At 42.9% G+C, this 17,500-nt stretch overlaps 1 protein-coding gene across 6 annotated transcripts in view; it reads right to left on the bottom strand.

Moving 5' to 3' along the window:
* The window catches only part of LOC143039448 (uncharacterized), a 25,389-nt gene that overhangs the window by 7,375 nt on the left and 514 nt on the right, over window positions 1–17,500 (bottom strand). For 5 of the 6 annotated variants that reach the window (XM_076209513.1, XM_076209512.1, XM_076209515.1 and 2 more), the window contains exons 2-11: window positions 16,292–16,900; window positions 15,368–15,795; window positions 14,782–14,897; window positions 12,902–13,115; window positions 5,424–5,830; window positions 4,877–5,226; window positions 4,200–4,330; window positions 1,694–2,093; window positions 1,042–1,347; window positions 329–542 (exon numbers count right to left, since the gene is read on the bottom strand). In XM_076209513.1, coding sequence (XP_076065628.1) covers window positions 329–542; window positions 1,042–1,347; window positions 1,694–2,093; window positions 4,200–4,330; window positions 4,877–5,226; window positions 5,424–5,830; window positions 12,902–13,115; window positions 14,782–14,897; window positions 15,368–15,795; window positions 16,292–16,900 — 3,175 coding nt within the window. The remainder of the gene's footprint in view (window positions 1–328; window positions 543–1,041; window positions 1,348–1,693; window positions 2,094–4,199; window positions 4,331–4,876; window positions 5,227–5,423; window positions 5,831–12,901; window positions 13,116–14,781; window positions 14,898–15,367; window positions 15,796–16,291; window positions 16,901–17,500) is intronic. The other variant, XM_076209511.1, reaches the window with a different exon arrangement.

Raw genomic sequence — 17,500 nt, 5'->3', positions numbered from 1 at the left:
AGTGCTGTTGTGATAAACAGGTAGATAAGTAAGAGAACAAATGAATAAATAAATGAATAAATAAATAGACAAATAAATGAATAAACAGGTAGATAAATACATAAGTGAATAAATAAACAGATCTATGGATATACAAATTAGTAGATAAATGAATAAGTAGATAAATGCATAAATGCATGAATGAAAATTAATAAATAAATTAATTAATAGACAAATGAACAAATAAATAAATAGATAAATAAAACAAGTAAATTATAATAAGATAGAATAATAATAATAAAAAAAGATCTATAGAATCATATCAACGAAGTCGTTCCGTCCAGCTCACCCCTGAAGGTCCAAAGAGCCAGCATCTCGTGGCGGAGTTGCTTGGCCATCCTGCTGAGCTCAACATTCATGGCCAGGAGCTCCTGCGTGTCCCACGAGGCCAAGGGCGAGGCCGTCTGGGACGGAGATCCTGAGGGCGAGGACGCCACCGCTTCTACAGACCTCCCAGAGAAGGTATTCCCTCCGAGTCGGCCTTCCCAACTGGTCGTTGAAACCTGCGAAGTCGGGGCAAGAGGTAGATGCTGGAACAGGGTGACACACGAAAAAACACAGAGCACCAAGCACACATGGACTTGCGCACGCATGTAGGCGCGCATGGACATGAGAACACACATACATACAGACACACACACACACACACACACACACACACACACACACACACACACACACACACACACACACACACACACACACACACACACACACACACACACACATTGTACATGCACATACACGTGTGTGAGTGTGTGTGTGTGTGTGTGTGTGTGTGTGTGTGTGTGTAGAAAATATGTTCACATCTCACCCTGATAACGATTCCATTTTGCATACACAACGCGAATTTATGTGTAAAAAGAAAGTTATGCCACCCGATAATCCCAAAAATCAATGTCCCCAGACTAACGTCAAACTGTGCTACATTTGAAATATAAGAAATCCACTTATTATTATTTTTTTTATTGAACTGAAATCACCCCAAGTAGCGTCACTCACCTGTGAGTTTTCCTTCGGCTCCTGAGGGTGATCGGGACAAATGGCTTCGATGGAGGACCAAGTCCTCTGTGCCTCTCGCCTCCGTCCCTTCCCGACCGCCAAACCACTTGAACTGGCTCCCCCCGGAGCGACTTCGCCCGCCAGCCGAAGTGAGCTGTGTCCTCGGAGTCCCGTCTTACCAGAGGCCGTGGGCCACGCCCCAAGGGCGGCTTTGTAGGCGCTGGGGCTCCTGGGGGTTCCTCGGGGGCCTCCCTTCGACCCCGAGGAAGAATTGCGCGAGACGAGGACTTGCTCCATGCGCTTGGCCTGAAGAAAGGGAGGTATAAGTTTCCGGTTGCACGCACACACGTGAACACACACACACACACACGTGAACACACACACACGTGAACACACACACACACACACACACACACACACACACACACACACACACACACACACACACACACACACACACACACACACACACACACACACACACACACACACACACACACACACACACACACACACACACACACACACACAAATTGCCGTGAAGTACACTATAAATCATGATGGCTTTTGGCGCAACATCACCAGGAAGTGGGCGTGGCCCTGACTGACCAATCATATTCTTTTACCTCTCTTCGTATCTCTATATACAAACCTGAAAGAGAAGGTCACTGGTCAGACTGTGGAGCTTCTGGACTTTCTTGGGCGGCGTCTTCTTGCGTTTCCTGGACTGCCTTGTCGGTCGAGGTCCTCCTCGTAAGTTCGGGCTCCCTCGTTCCTTCTCCTCTCCGGTTTCGTCCTTGACCCCCAGATGCTCCCCCTCGCTGACTTTGGAGGAATCCTTGTGATGCGTTTCGACGCCGTCATCTGCTGCGTCCCTCGTCCTTCTCGCCCTCCCTCGGGTCTTCTTGGCCTCGAGGTCTGGGTCTTCCGTGTCTGTGGTCTCTGTGGTTTCTGCGTTCGGGGGTCTCAGCTGCAAAAGCGAGGAGTCTTTGCCAAGCTGTTGCTGCTGCAAGGCTTCCTTAGTTTGCACGACGTCGCACCCGTCGTCGGCACTGCAGTGAGAACAAATGTTGCGTTACGATGCCTAAAATGTCCTGGGAAGACTAGGAGACGACATGCATATATACATTTTTGAAGAGAGAAAGACAGTTTGGATATCAGTGAAAATCGCGCAAAGAGGCGTGTCGGTTAATGCCCTGGGAAAATTATGAGAGGACATAATACATGTATACATACATTTTCGAAGAGAAAAAGAAAGTTTGGATGGTAGTGAAAATAGCGCAAAGATGCGTGTCGGGTGGACATGGGAAGGTAAAGGGAGCACATGTATTAGTAGTAATATGAACCTGTGTGGAGCAGTGGTAATGTTCTTGCTTCGAAACGTGGAAGATCCGCGTTCGATCCCCGGTAAGTGTAAAGCGCTTTCATGACCCCTTCTCCACAACAGCGGACATCAGAGGTGAGGTAGGTCAGTGTCGCAGAGTATATAGACACTTGTTAATGGAAAAGAAGACTGTAAGAAGGGTAGAGTATTTCAAGAAGGTGCTTGATGTCGAGAAGGACAGTTAGACTGATTCTTGGGGTGAGTTATAATAGAATGACTATGGTGGAGAGAGTGTACAAGTGGTAATGAAATAGATGAAAAATAAAAATAAAACCTGATTTAGATGTACGGCATGTGGATTTTCTGGCGAAAGGTGAAGTCGTATTAGTGGAGTAGATGGTGAGACTGTTCAATGTGTGTCTATGAGAAACAGTCTTCTATTGAGCTGGAGAAACGTACATGTAATCTCATAATACAGGGGAATGGAGACAAGTGTTAATAAAATAGCTTTCAATGGATCAGTCAGTTGAGTGGGATAAGGATTACAAAGGCGGAGCATGCCGACAGGAGACCTTTTGGTCCATATCTAGGTTGGATGCGAAAAAACTCATAATAATAATAAATGAATAAATAGAAACTATGATAATGTAAATAAAATACATAAATAAATGCATAGGTATAGTTAGATAATAAACAAACAGGTAAATAGTAAATAATAATGAATTGACATATAACTAATAATAAATGAGAATCAAACAGACAAATGATAACAAAACAAAGACAAATAATATAAAATAAATGATAATCATTACAGCATCTTGCAATGTAAGAAATGTGTATGGATATGTGGTGATTAAAAGAATTAGAAAGGGAACAGAGATCATTGGGGGAAGACCAGTTTAGGTTTAGGAGAGGAAGATAGTGCGCTTTTTTTTGTGATTAGACAGGTGAAAAGTATTTAGAAAAAGGAAGGATGTTTTTAGTTGTCGAAAGTATTTTAGACGTCTATGTTACATTATTTCGTTAGAGGTTTGTCTGTCTGCCTGTCTGTTTGTAACGTTGTCACGCACATCTTAATTTGTTTTGATCATAACCATGCCACAGTACCTTATGAAGATGATTCCAAGGATGAACCCGGTCAATTATCTTAGATCTAGGTCAAAGTCATAAAAAAAGCCAAAAACAAATTTTGGCTATAATTTCAGTTTTAACTGCGTTGTTGTTATGAAAAAAAATTGACGCAGCCCGAAGGGATTTCTTTCCGTCTTCTCCTTTTCTGCATGGGGGGAGGGAGAGGGGGATCGCCGAATTTACGAAGCGGCCTTGCTGTGGATGTGCTGTGGTTTGCGACACTGCTTCTGACCCAGGGCAGTGGACAGGATGCAGGGATGACCCGTCATCCAGGAGGTGCCAAGATAAGAGGGAGGGAGGAGGGTGGAGGAGAGTGGAATATATAGGTAATGGAATGGGTGGGAGTGGTTTCTATGCCTTTTTCTTTTTGGCTACCCCCCGTGTAGGAGGAAAAAGCCTTTGGTATATGTATGTGTATGTATGTTGATATGAAACATTCGACAAATGCTCTCGCTCAGCGGGATTTTTTTTTTTTTTTTTTTTTTTGTGTTTCCATGGACCTAGAGGAAATGTATGGTTGGGCTAATGCATGGGAGAATCAAGAACGGACAGATTAAATGCTCCGAGGCGAATGTGGGGCTGTCATGCTTGTGTGATGTCGCCATAGTTGTTCGACATGTCCATGTTGATTGACTGCCTGGCAGATGACATGAGATGGTTACCAAACGGATACACAAACTAACTGACGGACTGACTGACTGACCTGTCCTGACCGGCCTGACAATGTCCGGTTTGGATGCTGACCTCAGCGCCTGCGTCCTGCAGCTCGCGAATCCTCTGGACCAAGGATTCAGCAATCTCGGACTCCTGTTCCTTATGAAGCGCAAAAGTAGCCTGTAAAGTCGACATTTACATCAGATTTGAATGACAGAATCGCCTTTACCGTTCACCTCCCGGTCTTGCCCCTTTGCGACCGATAATGAATAAAATTGCCTGGCGATGATCTAAAACAGTGGTTCCCAAACTATCTTACCTGACGCCATTACCCTTTTTGCTTCCAGTAGACCCCCCCACTCCCTCTTTTGTTCACGTGAAATGATTCTTACATTTATTTCTTAGCATTGTTCAGGAAAACAGATTTCTGTTTGTAAGGAGAACTAGCTTAAAAGAAAACGGATTGGAGTGACTGCTATCATTATACTTTGCATGTATGTAATGACAGATATTTGTTCTTTGAATGATTTTATTATTCTAATTAAACAAATATTTTTGAGCAAATGGCTTCACGCCCCCCTTGTATCCTCCTCACGCCCCCCTAGGGGGGGGGCGCGCCCCCTAGTTTGGGAACCACTGGTCTAAAAAGAGAAGTAAAGTATTTCATCTAAGTCAGAAGGTCCGCATCGTCCCAGAAGAGAGGAAACAGCTGCATCAACCCCTTACCTCCAGCTGCTCCTTCTCGGTCATCAGCTGATCTCCTCTCATCTCGAGCTGCACGATCCGGGCTCTCAGCTGCTCGATCAGCTGCCGGTTGGCGTCGAGCTGGAGGTCATCCTCGAGGTCCTTCTCGGCTGCACTTGAGCCTTTGACCTTCTCCTCCTTCGCTTCGACGTCTTCCTCCACTGCGCTGCAGCGTCTTACCACTTTCCTTCTCCGGCGTCTGCTCGGTCGCTCCTCTCGTCCTTCGTCCCCTTCTTCTTCTTCTTCTTCTTCTTCTTCTTCCGCCTCGTCAGGTGTCGCCCCTAGCGCTTCCCCGGTGTCCTGCAGGATGGTCACCTGGCGACGGAGTTTCTCTGCAAAGCACCGAGGGAAAGGTTGTGAGACTTTCTTCACCGCAGAAATTCACCTCTCAAGTAAATAAACAGATAAATGAAAAATAGATAAATGAATAACTAAACAAATTAATCAATCAATAAATAAGTAATTAATAAAAAAAAAAAGAACCGTGTAAAATATCAAAAAGGTACAATACTTGAGACGATGACGTTACCCAGCGTTTTCTGATGCATGTCGGCCACTCCCTCCATCTTGGTGTCGATGTCCCCCATCTGGTCCTCGAGGGCCCGGCAGAGGTCCTCCTTCTGACGTAGTTTGTCGAGGAGCGTCATGTTCTCCTGAAGAAGGCTGCAGTACGACGCCTCGTTGTACATGCTCTCCCCCTTCCTGGAGGAGGAGTCTTCAGCCTCAGGAGACGGTTCGTGGACAAAGTCGGGCGCCGCAGACCTTGACCGAGGTCGAGGGGTCGTTGGAGCCTCCGCTGGGGCAACGTCTTCCTCTCCTCCCGCCTCTTCTCCCTCATCCTCTCCGATCGACGTCGTCGTCTCCTGGATCACCAAACGTGTCGTCGGGTGCTCCTCGTCTTCCTCGTCATGCCGTCTGCGGTGGATGTCGTCGTCGCTGAGATGTGGATGCAGTGGTTCAGGTTTATTCGGACTAATATCTAGTTAATCTCGTTTTCGTGTGGGTGATTTGATTAAGGTTTTTGTTTAAAAAAGGCAAAGTGGGAGAGGAGGGCAGAGACACGTTGTCACCCGACTTCCCCTCCCCAGCAATTATTTTCACGGCGGAAAAAATTAGTGAAGAAAGAGGGATGGCAATTAAGTGGTCATGAAATTAATTAAACTCAATTTATAATCGGTTTATGAACCCACAAAAAAGATTAACAAATGATAATCTCATTTTAATTAAAGCGATATTTAATCATGACATAGCAAGAGGAAATTAAGCTATGAGTAGTTAGAAGCTTGTGTTTAAAAGGGGCAAATCATAATCGTATATGAATTAAAGTTAAGGGTTACACATTGGCACACTTTTTAGTTAATCCAAGTGGACACAGGTTAGTCTACCAGACTAGGTGACACTAACCAGTCTAGAATGTAACACAAGTTAGACTTCGTTCTATGATCAATCACAAAACTTACATGTTAGAACGGAATTGGCCATCTTAACGGTATTTGCCAACCTGATCATTTTGTTATAAAACAAAAAAGCATCAAGAAGAATAACAGCTTCATATATATGTACAGTCTAAGATGACTTGTAACACTAAAAGGAAATGACTTAAGAAATGAATTGCTGTAAGGTCACAGAAATAAACAAAAATAGTAGAATGCTTCACAAATCGAAAAGAAAACGACACAGAACCAAAGATCGATTGGAATGAAACTACTGGAGGCAACAGAGACAAAACTGTTATGTAGGATAAGAACAGAGAAAAAAAGAAAAGAAATAAAAAGAAAATAGAATAAAACAAACACAAGAAGAAAGAGGTGAAAAGAGGGGTCTCGCATTGATTGGTATTTGTATCACTAACATTACTTGTAAACGCAAAAGACCTAACAGAGGAATTTGTTCTTGACACTAAACAACAACCATGAACAAGAAACAAAATATAATAAAAAAACCAAATATATAAAAATGGAATAAGGAATTTAATGTCAGTAGATGCAGAGTAGCGTCCATAGAAAATAAAAGTCAGAAAAGGGTTAGAATCTACATACCAAGAGAAGGGAAATTCATAAAGCGAAAAACTAGAAAGATTAGATTTAAAGTCACCTGAGTCTTCGACTCGACCGAGCAAATAATAAACGTACTGTATTCAGAAGGGCATATGGACACTGGGAAAAGATTAAACTAGTCAGAGTAGACATCATGCCAGGATGGAACCTCTACCAAATGTACAACATCTCGCTTAATGAGGCTTTTTCAAGTACAGAGTTGGTCTTCAGTAAACGCCATGTTGTACATAAAAGCTCCATCGTGACATGCCGTCTACTACGGCCCTTTTGTCAGCGATTGGTATTTCAAAATCAAACATTAAACTGTTACTCAACTGCATGAACCTGAGCACAACAACAGTCCCTGGTGATTGCCAGTTGCTGCCACGGCTGGAAGACACAGCAGTGGGACGGAATCCACCCACAGAAATGAAAAGAAAAACTAATTTAACAAAAAAACAAAGCCTACAAGGAGCACCAAATGAGAGACTGGAAAAAATAAGCTAACAACTCTGTAAGAAAGAAGAAACAGATAGTGTACCACCCTATATATGTTTGTCAAGGGAAACAGTTCATAGACAAAGGAGACAGCATAACATAAGTGGAGGAACGACAAGGCAAATAAGAAGTGGGGGCGATTCTGTAGTGGTACTACTACTACGGTAATATCATTATCACGGCTATTGCTATCACCAGTCCTTCTTCATGAACTATGGACATTTCAAAAGTGACACCTAATTCCTCATAACGGCAGTATATATCAACTCGATTGTTTTCAATATAGACAAAAAAGTCTATGGCCATAGCTTTATAACCCTACCCATTGTCTTAAAATGTGTGTGTGTGTGTGTGTGTGTGTGTGTGTGTGTGTGTGTGTGTGTGTGTGTGTGTGTGTGTGTGTGTGTGTGTGTGTGTGTGTGTGTGTGTGTGTGTGTGTGTGTGTGTGTGTGTGTGTGTGTGTGTGTGTGTGTGTGTGTGTGTGTGATTCACCTTGGTCATTCACCTTGGTCTTTGGATCACGTGTTGGACTCGTGATCGACAGCTATTTCCCTCACGGAAGAGAGCTCAGAGCTCGTATGACCGATCTATGGGTAATGCTGTGACCTTACACGCACACGCACCCCCAACTCCCCGCCCACGAGAGTTGGAGTAACGACTCGAAGCGCAGCGATACTGAAATTATTTCAGCCCTGGGCAAGATTCGAACCCGGACCGCCGTAGTGACAGTCGGGGACTTTACCAACCGCGCCACCGAGTCGTGTTGTGTATTTACCTAGTTGTATTTACCTAGTTGTATTTTACGGGAAAGGGAGCTATGCTCGTGGGGTCCCGTCTTCATATCTCATTTTATCTAAACTATTTTTAAATTCATGTATTGTTTTTGCACACACCACTTTCTCATCTAACTTGTTCCAACTGTCTATTACTCTGTGAGGAAAGCTGTTCTTTTTCAAATCTCTTCTATAGCTGTCTTTTTTTATTTTCTTTCCGTGTCCTCTTGTATTTCTGTCATCCCATTTTAACAGATTCTCTCTATCAGTAATTTTTATGCCTTTCATGATTCTGTGAATAGCTATCAAATCTCCTCTCTCTCTTCTTTGCTCTAGTGTCTGTAGTTCAAGTTTTTGTAGTCTCTCTTCATATGATAGTTTTGAGAGTGTTGGTGCCAATTTTGTAATTGCTTTTTGTATTCTTTCAAGTTTTTTTATACATTTTTTTGTACTTGGTGACCATATCGTTGCTGCATATTCCAATCTTGGTCTTATCAGGGTGATTAGGATTTTCTTCACCATTTCTTCATCCAGGTATGTAAATGCAACTTTGATTGTTCTTATTAAATTATAAGTTTCTCCAAAAATCTTATTTATATGTTTCTCAGGTGACATATTATTCATAACAATGACTCCCAGGTCCTTCTCATTTTCTACTTTTTTTATTCCTTCTTCTCCCAATTTATATGCTCCTGTTATTCTGTTTTTGCTTTTTCCAAATTCCATTATACTACACTTTTTTGTATTGAACTCCATCTCCCACTTCCTACTCCATTCTTGTACTTTATTTAGATCTCTCTGTAGTGATTCACAATCTTCTTCAGTTTTCACTCTTTTCAGTAGTTTTGCATCATCTGCAAAGAAGCTCATATAGCTTTCAATTCCTTCATCCATATCATTAATATATATAGCAAACATTATTGGGGCCAGAACTGTTCCCTGCGGAACACCGCTTATTACTTCATCCCATTTTGAGTGCTGATTTCTTATCACTACTCTCATTTTTCTTTCTTGCAAAAAGTCCTCCTTCCAATTTAGTAGTTTGCCCTGTATTCCTCCTTCAGTTTCTAATTTCTTAAGCAACTTCTTATGTGGTACTTTGTCAAAAGCTTTCTTTAGATCTAAAAATGCACAGTCCGCCCATCCATCTCTTTCTTGTATTATATCTATTAGCCTTGAATAGAAACATATTAAATTGGTGACGCATGGTCGTCCTTGTCTGAATCCAAATTGCCTTGGATTTAACACTTTATTTTTTTCTAAATATTTTACCCATCTACTTTTGATAATTCTTTCACAAATTTTTGCTATTGTACTTGTTAGAGAGACTGGTATATAGTTGGTAGGTTCTTCTTTATTTCCTCCTTTATATATAGGTACTATATTTGCTTTTTTCCAATCTTCTGGAACTTTTCCTTCTTTCAAGGAACTATTTAGTATGCTATGTATTTTGTCTGCCAGTTCATTCCTGCATTCTTTCAGTATCCAGTTTGCTATTTCATCTGGTCCATGCGATTTTCTGACATCAAGATTACTCAAGTGTGTTAATATTTCATTCTTTGTTACTTCTATTTCTTCCATAGGGGGGACTTTCTCTTTCCATTCGTTCTCTTCAGGTTGTATGTTCTCCCTTGTAAACACTGATTTAAAATGTTTGTTCATAATTTCCGCCATTTCCATTTCCTCAGTGTATTCAACTCCCTCCTGTCTTAATTTCTCCAAGTCTTGTTTGTTTTTCAGTTTATTGTTTACAAATCTGTAGAATAGTTTTGGTTGATCTTTACACTTTTCTATGATATCTTTTTCATATTTTCTCTTTTCCTCTCTGCACATTTGTACATATTCATTTCTATAACAGGTATATATTTTCCATTTTTCAGGTCTTCTGTCTTTTTTCCATCTGGTCCAGGCTTTGTCTCTTTTGTCTTTTAACTCCCTACAGCTTTTGTTGTACCAGCATTTTACATATTCTTTTTCTGGTTTTTGTCTTGGGACATACTTTTCCACTCCTTTTTTGTAAATTTTTGTCAAAATATTCCATTTCTCTTCTACTGTTGTTTCTTCTTTGTATATTTCTTCCCAGTTTTCCTTTTGAAAGAATTCTCTTATTTTATCAAAGTTTGTTTTTTCATACATCATTCTTCCTTTTCTATATTGTTCATTTCTTTTCATATATTTTTCTTCATTAAGTTCCAGTTCAATCAATATGTGGTCACTTTTACTTATTGGTGTTTTATATTCAATTTTGTCCACTATTCTAGGTTCGGATGTAATTACTAGGTCTAGTCTCGATGGCTCTTCTTCATTTCTATACCTAGTGTTCTCCTGTATCCATTGTGTCATTGTATGGTCAGTAACCATCTCAAGAAGAGCGTTTGCCCATGAGCCGTCTCCACTCTTTACTGTCATTTCTTCCCAGCATATTTCTTTGCAATTAAAGTCGCCCATCATAACTATTTTTCCTCCCTCTTCCATTATCTTGTTTAATGTTATCTTTGTGTCCTCTAACATACTTTTATGTTCACTCTCTTCCCATGAGGCTGTTTTCGGGGGCACATAATTTATCACAAACTTTCTGCTCTTCTTATCTCTGTCTTCTACTTCCATCATTATCATCTCTACTGTATTCTTTCCATATGTGACACACTTCACGTTTATATCCTTCTTAGTCAGGAACATAACTCCACCCCCTTCCTTTTTGACTCTGTTTCTAATCCAATAATTATATGCATCATGTCCTACACTGTTGGGTGGTAGTGGACCTTTTAATTTCGTTTCTACAATTCCCATTATGTCTGGTTCTTTTTCCTTCAAATAATCATTCAGCTCATTCAATCCTGTTATTAATCCATCTATATTTGTGTAAGACACTCTTAGTTTTCTGCCACTTCCATTGTGTTCTCTGTTTCCCTTTTGTTTTTCTCTTGTATGTCGACTTTTTTTGTTTCATATTCACTACTCTCCAATAGAATCTCTCTTTTTCTGACTCCGTTCTTATCTCGTTTTTTTCCTTTGCTTCAAGTCTTTTCTGTTTTTCTTCCTCTCTTTCCTCTTTATTCATTTCCCTTTTTATCCATACCTTTATATATTGTTCACTTGTTGCTAGTTTCCCGGTTTTGGATAAGATATTCTCAGCCGTAGTTTGTGACCTGAATTTAATCTTAATTGGTCTGGTCTTGTCTGTACTATATTTCCCTAGCCTGAATTTCTCTTCGATTTGTTTCATTATTTCTGGTTCATCTTCCTGAACTAATTCTAGTAAATTTCTTACTTTTTCATTTTCCTCTTTGATTCTTGTGGTTCTATCTGGGTTATGTTTCTCTTCCATTCCTAATATAATTATACATTTCTTTCTGTCTGCTAAGTCTCTTACTATATTCTCCTTCTGTCTCATCACTTTAATAACTGAGTTTTCAGTTTGTTCATTCATTTGTTGTCTGATTATGTCAGTGAATGCAACTTTGCTATTTTCATGAATTTTTTTCCAACCCTCCTTGTTCTCCTTATTATTCTCCTTTAAGACTTTATTCTCATCTTTTACTTCTTTTAACTGTTTTTTTAATTCTTCAATTTCCTTAGTTAAGTTTTTGTTCGCCTTCTCTAGTTCTTCCAATTTTTCAACTCTCCGTATAATGTTGTTAACATGACCGAACCTACGCTCCAAGTCCTCGATCATCTTATCGACCTTCTCTTCTAGTCTTGTCAGTCGGGGGGGGTTTGTGTCCCCCCCCCCCACCCTCTTTAAATCCCTGGAAAATATTCTCATCACTTTCTACTGTATTGCTCTTATCTATACTTCTAATCTTTACATTTCTATTAGACATTTCATCGTCGTCGGGGGGCCGTTTGTTTACCTTTCGCCTGTCTGCCTGGGCCAAGTCTACTCCTTCCTCATTTCCTTCCATTTCCCTCAGCAATCCCTCCCCTTCTCCTCTTTCCCTACTTTCCCACTACCCCACGAGCAATTTCCCCCCCACCCTGCAAATACAATAGGCACTTCTCTTTGCGTTGGGATCCACAAAACTTCAATTTTCTTCAGAACGTCTTCTAAGCCGTCCGTTCGTTGTGTGTGTGTGTGTGTGTGTGTGTGTGTGTGTGTGTGTGTGTGTGTGTGTGTGTGTGTGTGTGTGTGTGTGTGTGTGTGTGTGTGTGTGTGTGTGTGTGTGTGTGTGTATTTACCTAGTTGTATTTTACGGGAAGGGGAGCAGTGCTCGTGGTGGCCGTCTTCATATCTCATTTTATCTAAATTGTGTGTGTGTGTGTGTGTGTGTGTGTGTGTGTGTGTGTGTGTGTGTGTGTGTGTGTGTGTGTGTGTGTGTGTGTGTGTGTGTGTGTGTGTGTATGTGTGTGCGTGCGTTTGTTTGATTATTCCTGCGAAAATTTTACGTGGTGATGTGGTATATAAATAAAATAGAGCAGACACGTGTGGTATATTGTGTAGAGTCGCTTTACAGCAACGATGACGTAGCTGACGACAATTCACCTGAAGATTTCCAGAGGGCTGATTCACGCTACCACGTCTTTACGGATCCGTCAGACGGCACGGCGTCATCAATGACGTAACAAAAAACGGACACGTTATTCAGAAAGCGGAGATAACCAGACAGACACAGCCATGGTGACGATATTGATGACGTCATGTCGTCGGACGGGTCCGTGGGAGCGGAGTCGAGTCCATTTCCCTCTGGGCCCCAACAAACCTTCCAGAAGAGTCGATGAGGCGTGTGATTTCCGCAGGAGCGTAGGAGGAAGCCAGCCTCTGGCTCGAGGCTCTGCCCAGGGATGCTGTGGCTACGCCCGACGTCTTTTCATCGTCCAATTGCATCTCGGCCAATTGGACCAGAAGAGCGCAGGGCACCTCCGCCACAGACTCCTCAGTCGCTAAGGTCGGTTCGCTGGCTGCTTTGCCATCGGCTGAGGATACCAGAGAGAGATTTAAAACCTATTTCATGTCTATAAAAAGTAAAATGAATACAACACAAATGAAGAATCGAATCCTTGTACACCCTAAAAGTTACAAGTTCTAATCCTAATGCATGTGCACTAAAAATGTAGTGTTTAAGGATTCAGTTAAGTTTCGATTCCTGTTGCGTAAGTACTGGAATGTTCGTAACAGGTTTCCCCTCCCATAGCCTCGTCTTATACCTAAATCAAGCCAAGCTAAGCCAACACTCCACCCTGTTCCAACGAATCTCCCCCCCCCCACATTCACCCACCATCTCACCAAGAACACATGAAAGAAGTCATAGGAAAAAAAAAACCTAATCAATGTAACGTAACGTAATGCAACATGGAACACTGCAACCTCCTATAACCAAAAATCTTCTTTGTGTGGTTCTCTTTTTCCTCCTGACTCCGATCACGTCACCAGCCTTGGAATTCCATAGGAGTCACTGAGTTACACCCCTACGGACCAGAGGTATGCATTATTCTTTTATGACTTGAGACTCACCTCCACTCACACAAGAATGCTGATCCTTTTAAACTTCCGTCATCTTTCCTTTCTACTGCCCTCTTAAGGTTCTCAACGACTCAATGTAAAGCTCAGCAACCCCATAGTACCCATGTCAAGATAAGCTACTACCCCACACATTCGCTTGTAACCCCAGATATGAGTTTATGAAAATAAATCGCCCCAACAGTGACGATCATTTAATCAAAATTAGGTTAGGTTAGGTTAGGTTAGGTTAGGCTATGTTAGGTTAGGTTAGGTTAGCTTAGGTTAGGTTAGGTTAGGTTAGGTTAGGCTATGTTAGGTTAGGTTATGTTAGGTTAGGTTAGGTTAGCTTAGGTTAGGTTAGGTTAGGTTAGGTTAGGCTATGTTAGGTTAGGTTATGTTAGGTTACGTTAGGTTAATTTAGGTTAGGTTAGGTTAGGCTAGGCTAGGTTAGGCTAGGCTTGGTTAGGCTAGGTTAGGCTGGGCTTGGTTAGGCTAGGTTAGGCTAGGCTTGGTTAGGCTAGGTTAGGCTGGGCTTGGTTAGGCTAGGTTAGGCTAGATTAGGTTAGGCTAGGTTAGGTAAGGTTAAATTAGGTTAGGTTAGTCTATGTTAGGTTGGGTTAGGCTAGGTTAGGCTAGGTTTAGTTAAGCTAGGTTAGGTAAGGTTAAGTTAGGTTAATTTAGGTTAGGTTAGGTTAAGTTAGGTTACACTAAGTTAAGTTAGGTTAGGTTAGACTAGGTTAGGTTAGGCTAGGCTAGGCTAGGCTTGGCTAGTTTAAGTTAGGCTAGGCTAGGCTAGGCTGCGCTAGGTTAGGTTAGGCTAGACTAGGCTAGGTTAGGTTAGGTTAGGTTAGGTTCGGTTCGGTTAGGTTAAGTTTATTAAGATCAGCCTCCCCAAATATTAGCTTGTAAATGATAACCAGCTCCCAGGTATTCTGGGGCTGGGGATCTTTTACATCATCCCAGTAATCTTCCCCAAGGAAAGTAGGGTTATATAGACACGGTAAAGGAAACATGGACTGGAGGTGAAGCTTTTATTCCTGACGTTTCGTCTAACGACTTTCCTTTACCGTGTCTATACAACTTGTTCACATGGATTTTCAAAGATGGGTTAGTTTTCGTTCTTGTTGACCAACTGCTCACCTTGGAGCTGCTCTGGATCGGCGCTGGCTCTACCCAGGGAGGCGCAAGAGGGTTGAGAGTAGAGAGAAGCCGGACTGCTCGTCACCAGGTCAGCCACTGAAGACTCAGATTTCGATCTGCTCCGCGCGCAGGGAAGAAGGAAGAAAGGAAGAAGCCGTCACACTAGAGGCACAGGTGGAAGGGGACAATACACACACACACACACACACACACACACACACACACACACACACACACACACACACACACACACACACACACACACACACACACACACACACACACACACACACACACACACACACACACACGTATTACATGCAGATACCAATTATGGGTCTCAATGTAATACTCAATCTACTATCATATTGTAGCTTTTGAAATTATATTAGAAAGCCGATGGCACACATATTAAACAAAGCATTTCTATTCAGAAGCACCGCAAAATATGACGTTATGTTTAAATGAATAAAACTAATTGAAAACTTCATATATTAAATAAAAGAAAAGAGAAAATAAAGTTTATCTGTTTTTCAAGGCGAGGAGTCCCTCCCGTGGAAGAACAACGACGAGTTCACGAACTCACCGCAAGAATCGAAGAACTTCAGGACTCCTGGGCTTGTCCACAGTGTTCTCGTTCTCAGAGCCATTGGCGTTCTCGAAGACCAAGTTGGTCGGAGGGGAGCTGTACTTGGGGCCGAGGAGAGCGATGGTCGAGGACTCGGGTCTTATGCCTTTCTGTTCCTCCCACTCGTAAAGCTTCTTTGTGAACGTCTGACTGATGCCTTCAAAGCGGAACTCTCCCGTCGAAGTCTTGATGTAGATGTCCTTCTTGTCGGCCGGGCCCTGGCGCATTGCCTCACGCATTTTCTCCAACCGCGCCTTCCGCTCCTGAAACTTCTCACGCTCACGCTCCAGACGCTGTTTCTCACGCTCCACCTTCAGGAGTTCCTTCTCGAGCCACTGAAGCTCCTTGTCCCTGTGCTTCTGTTGTGTCACCACTTCGTTCTTACCCTTGTCGCAAAGAGATGGAGTTAGCAGGTTAAACATTTCTATTGATAAGCAGTCAACACAAAACAAATAGATAAATAGATCAAATAAAATAAAATAAATAGATTAAAATAAAAAACAACCAGATGACTTCGGTGCCAGCAACCCCTTCTCAGTCATCCTTTACCTCCTCTTTCTTTTCTAATCCTCTTTTTCCTCCTCCTCCTCCTCCTCCCTGTCTTCCCCTGAAACCTTAATCTCTCTCTCCTCTTATCCCCTTACATTTGGCCCTCCTCCTCCGACCTCCTCCTCCTCCTCCTCCTCCTCCTCCTCCTCCCTGTTTTCCCCTGAAACCTTAATCTCTCTCTTCTCTTATCCCCTTACATTTGGCCCTCCTCCTCCGACCTCCTCTTTCTCCTCCTCCTCCCCCTCCTCCTCCTCCCCCTCCTCCTCCTCTTCCTCCATCACTGCCTCACGTTTAGATCACATTATCCCCCTCAGCGGGATCTCCCATACTTACGACAGGCGTTTTGTCTTGCTTGACGGCCTTATTCTTTTTCCCCTTCGATGCAGAGAACTTCTGGTCCAGACGGGGACTGGAGGACCCCACTGCGGACCCTTTCACCCCCCCAGCGGACGCCTGCTGCTGCTGCTGCTGCTGCTGCTGCTGCTGCTGCTGCGGGTGGTGGTGGTGCAGGATACCGGGCATCATGAAGGACGACCCGTGGGAGGTAGGACCCTGTGACGTCACCGTCGTGTTCTTGCAGGTGGAGCAGGTGGAGCAGGGGGAGGCGGCTGAGGTCGTCGTGGAGGCTCCACAGTTACTGCAACTCCCACCTCCACCTCCTCCACCTCCACCTCCTCCACCTCCACCTCCACCCTGACCCTTGATCCTCTCCCACTCAACCATCTTCCGGTTGAATTCTTCCCCGAGGTGTTTCTGGAGCTCCTCGACGTTGTGCTGCGACTTCCCGGCCAGGGCCTTCCGGATCTCCCACTCGGTCAGTTTCTTCTTGAAGTCAGCCGGAAGGTCGTCCTCGTTGTGTGTCTTCGTCTTGTTGTCCTCCTGGAGTGGAGGCTGGACGCGGCCTCCGACGTCACCGCCGCCGCCGCTGCTGCTGCCCTTGATCTGCGCGAGAACGAGAAAAGGTAACCGCGTGGAAATTCATCTATTTCCCCCACCCCCAACCCCGCCTCGCCAATCTCGAAGCTCTGCCTTTATCTCTCTCTCTCCCTCTTCCTTTCTCCCATTCTCTCTCTCTCTCTCTCTCTCTCTCTCTCTCTCTCTCTCTCTCTCTCTCTCTCTCCCTCTCTCTCTCTCTCTCTTTCTCTCTCTCTCGCTCTCTCTCTCTCTCGCTCTCTCTTTCAGCATCAACCAAGAAACCTCAAGACGTCTTTCATTTGGAACCGGCCTGAAGTAGAAATGTAATTACGTCCGTATTTTCAATAAATATCTACTGTACGTGGATCTTTTGATAACAGCATTTTCACTGCAATTTATTTTCTATTTTCTAACTTGTTCATTTTCTTCCCCTAAGTTGTCTAGATTTCTTGAATGATGTTAAATTTGCATTTTGTTCTTCATGCTAATATTTGAATTGGCTAGGAATGTAACTCTATTCTAACTTACTAACTCAACTCCAGCAGATTTTTAGGGTGTTGATATAAACTGATTATAACACAAAAGGCAGTTAAGACTAAAAAAAAGTATAATATTTTGCAATATGTA

The sequence above is a fragment of the Oratosquilla oratoria genome, chromosome 26 (assembly GCF_046742065.1).
Source record: "Oratosquilla oratoria isolate Oo_2021 chromosome 26, ASM4674206v1, whole genome shotgun sequence".
In the NCBI taxonomy this organism is placed as follows: domain Eukaryota; kingdom Metazoa; phylum Arthropoda; class Malacostraca; order Stomatopoda; family Squillidae; genus Oratosquilla; species Oratosquilla oratoria.
The sequence above is the reverse complement of the archived record's forward strand: the minus strand, read 5'-3'. Positions and strand labels throughout refer to the sequence as shown.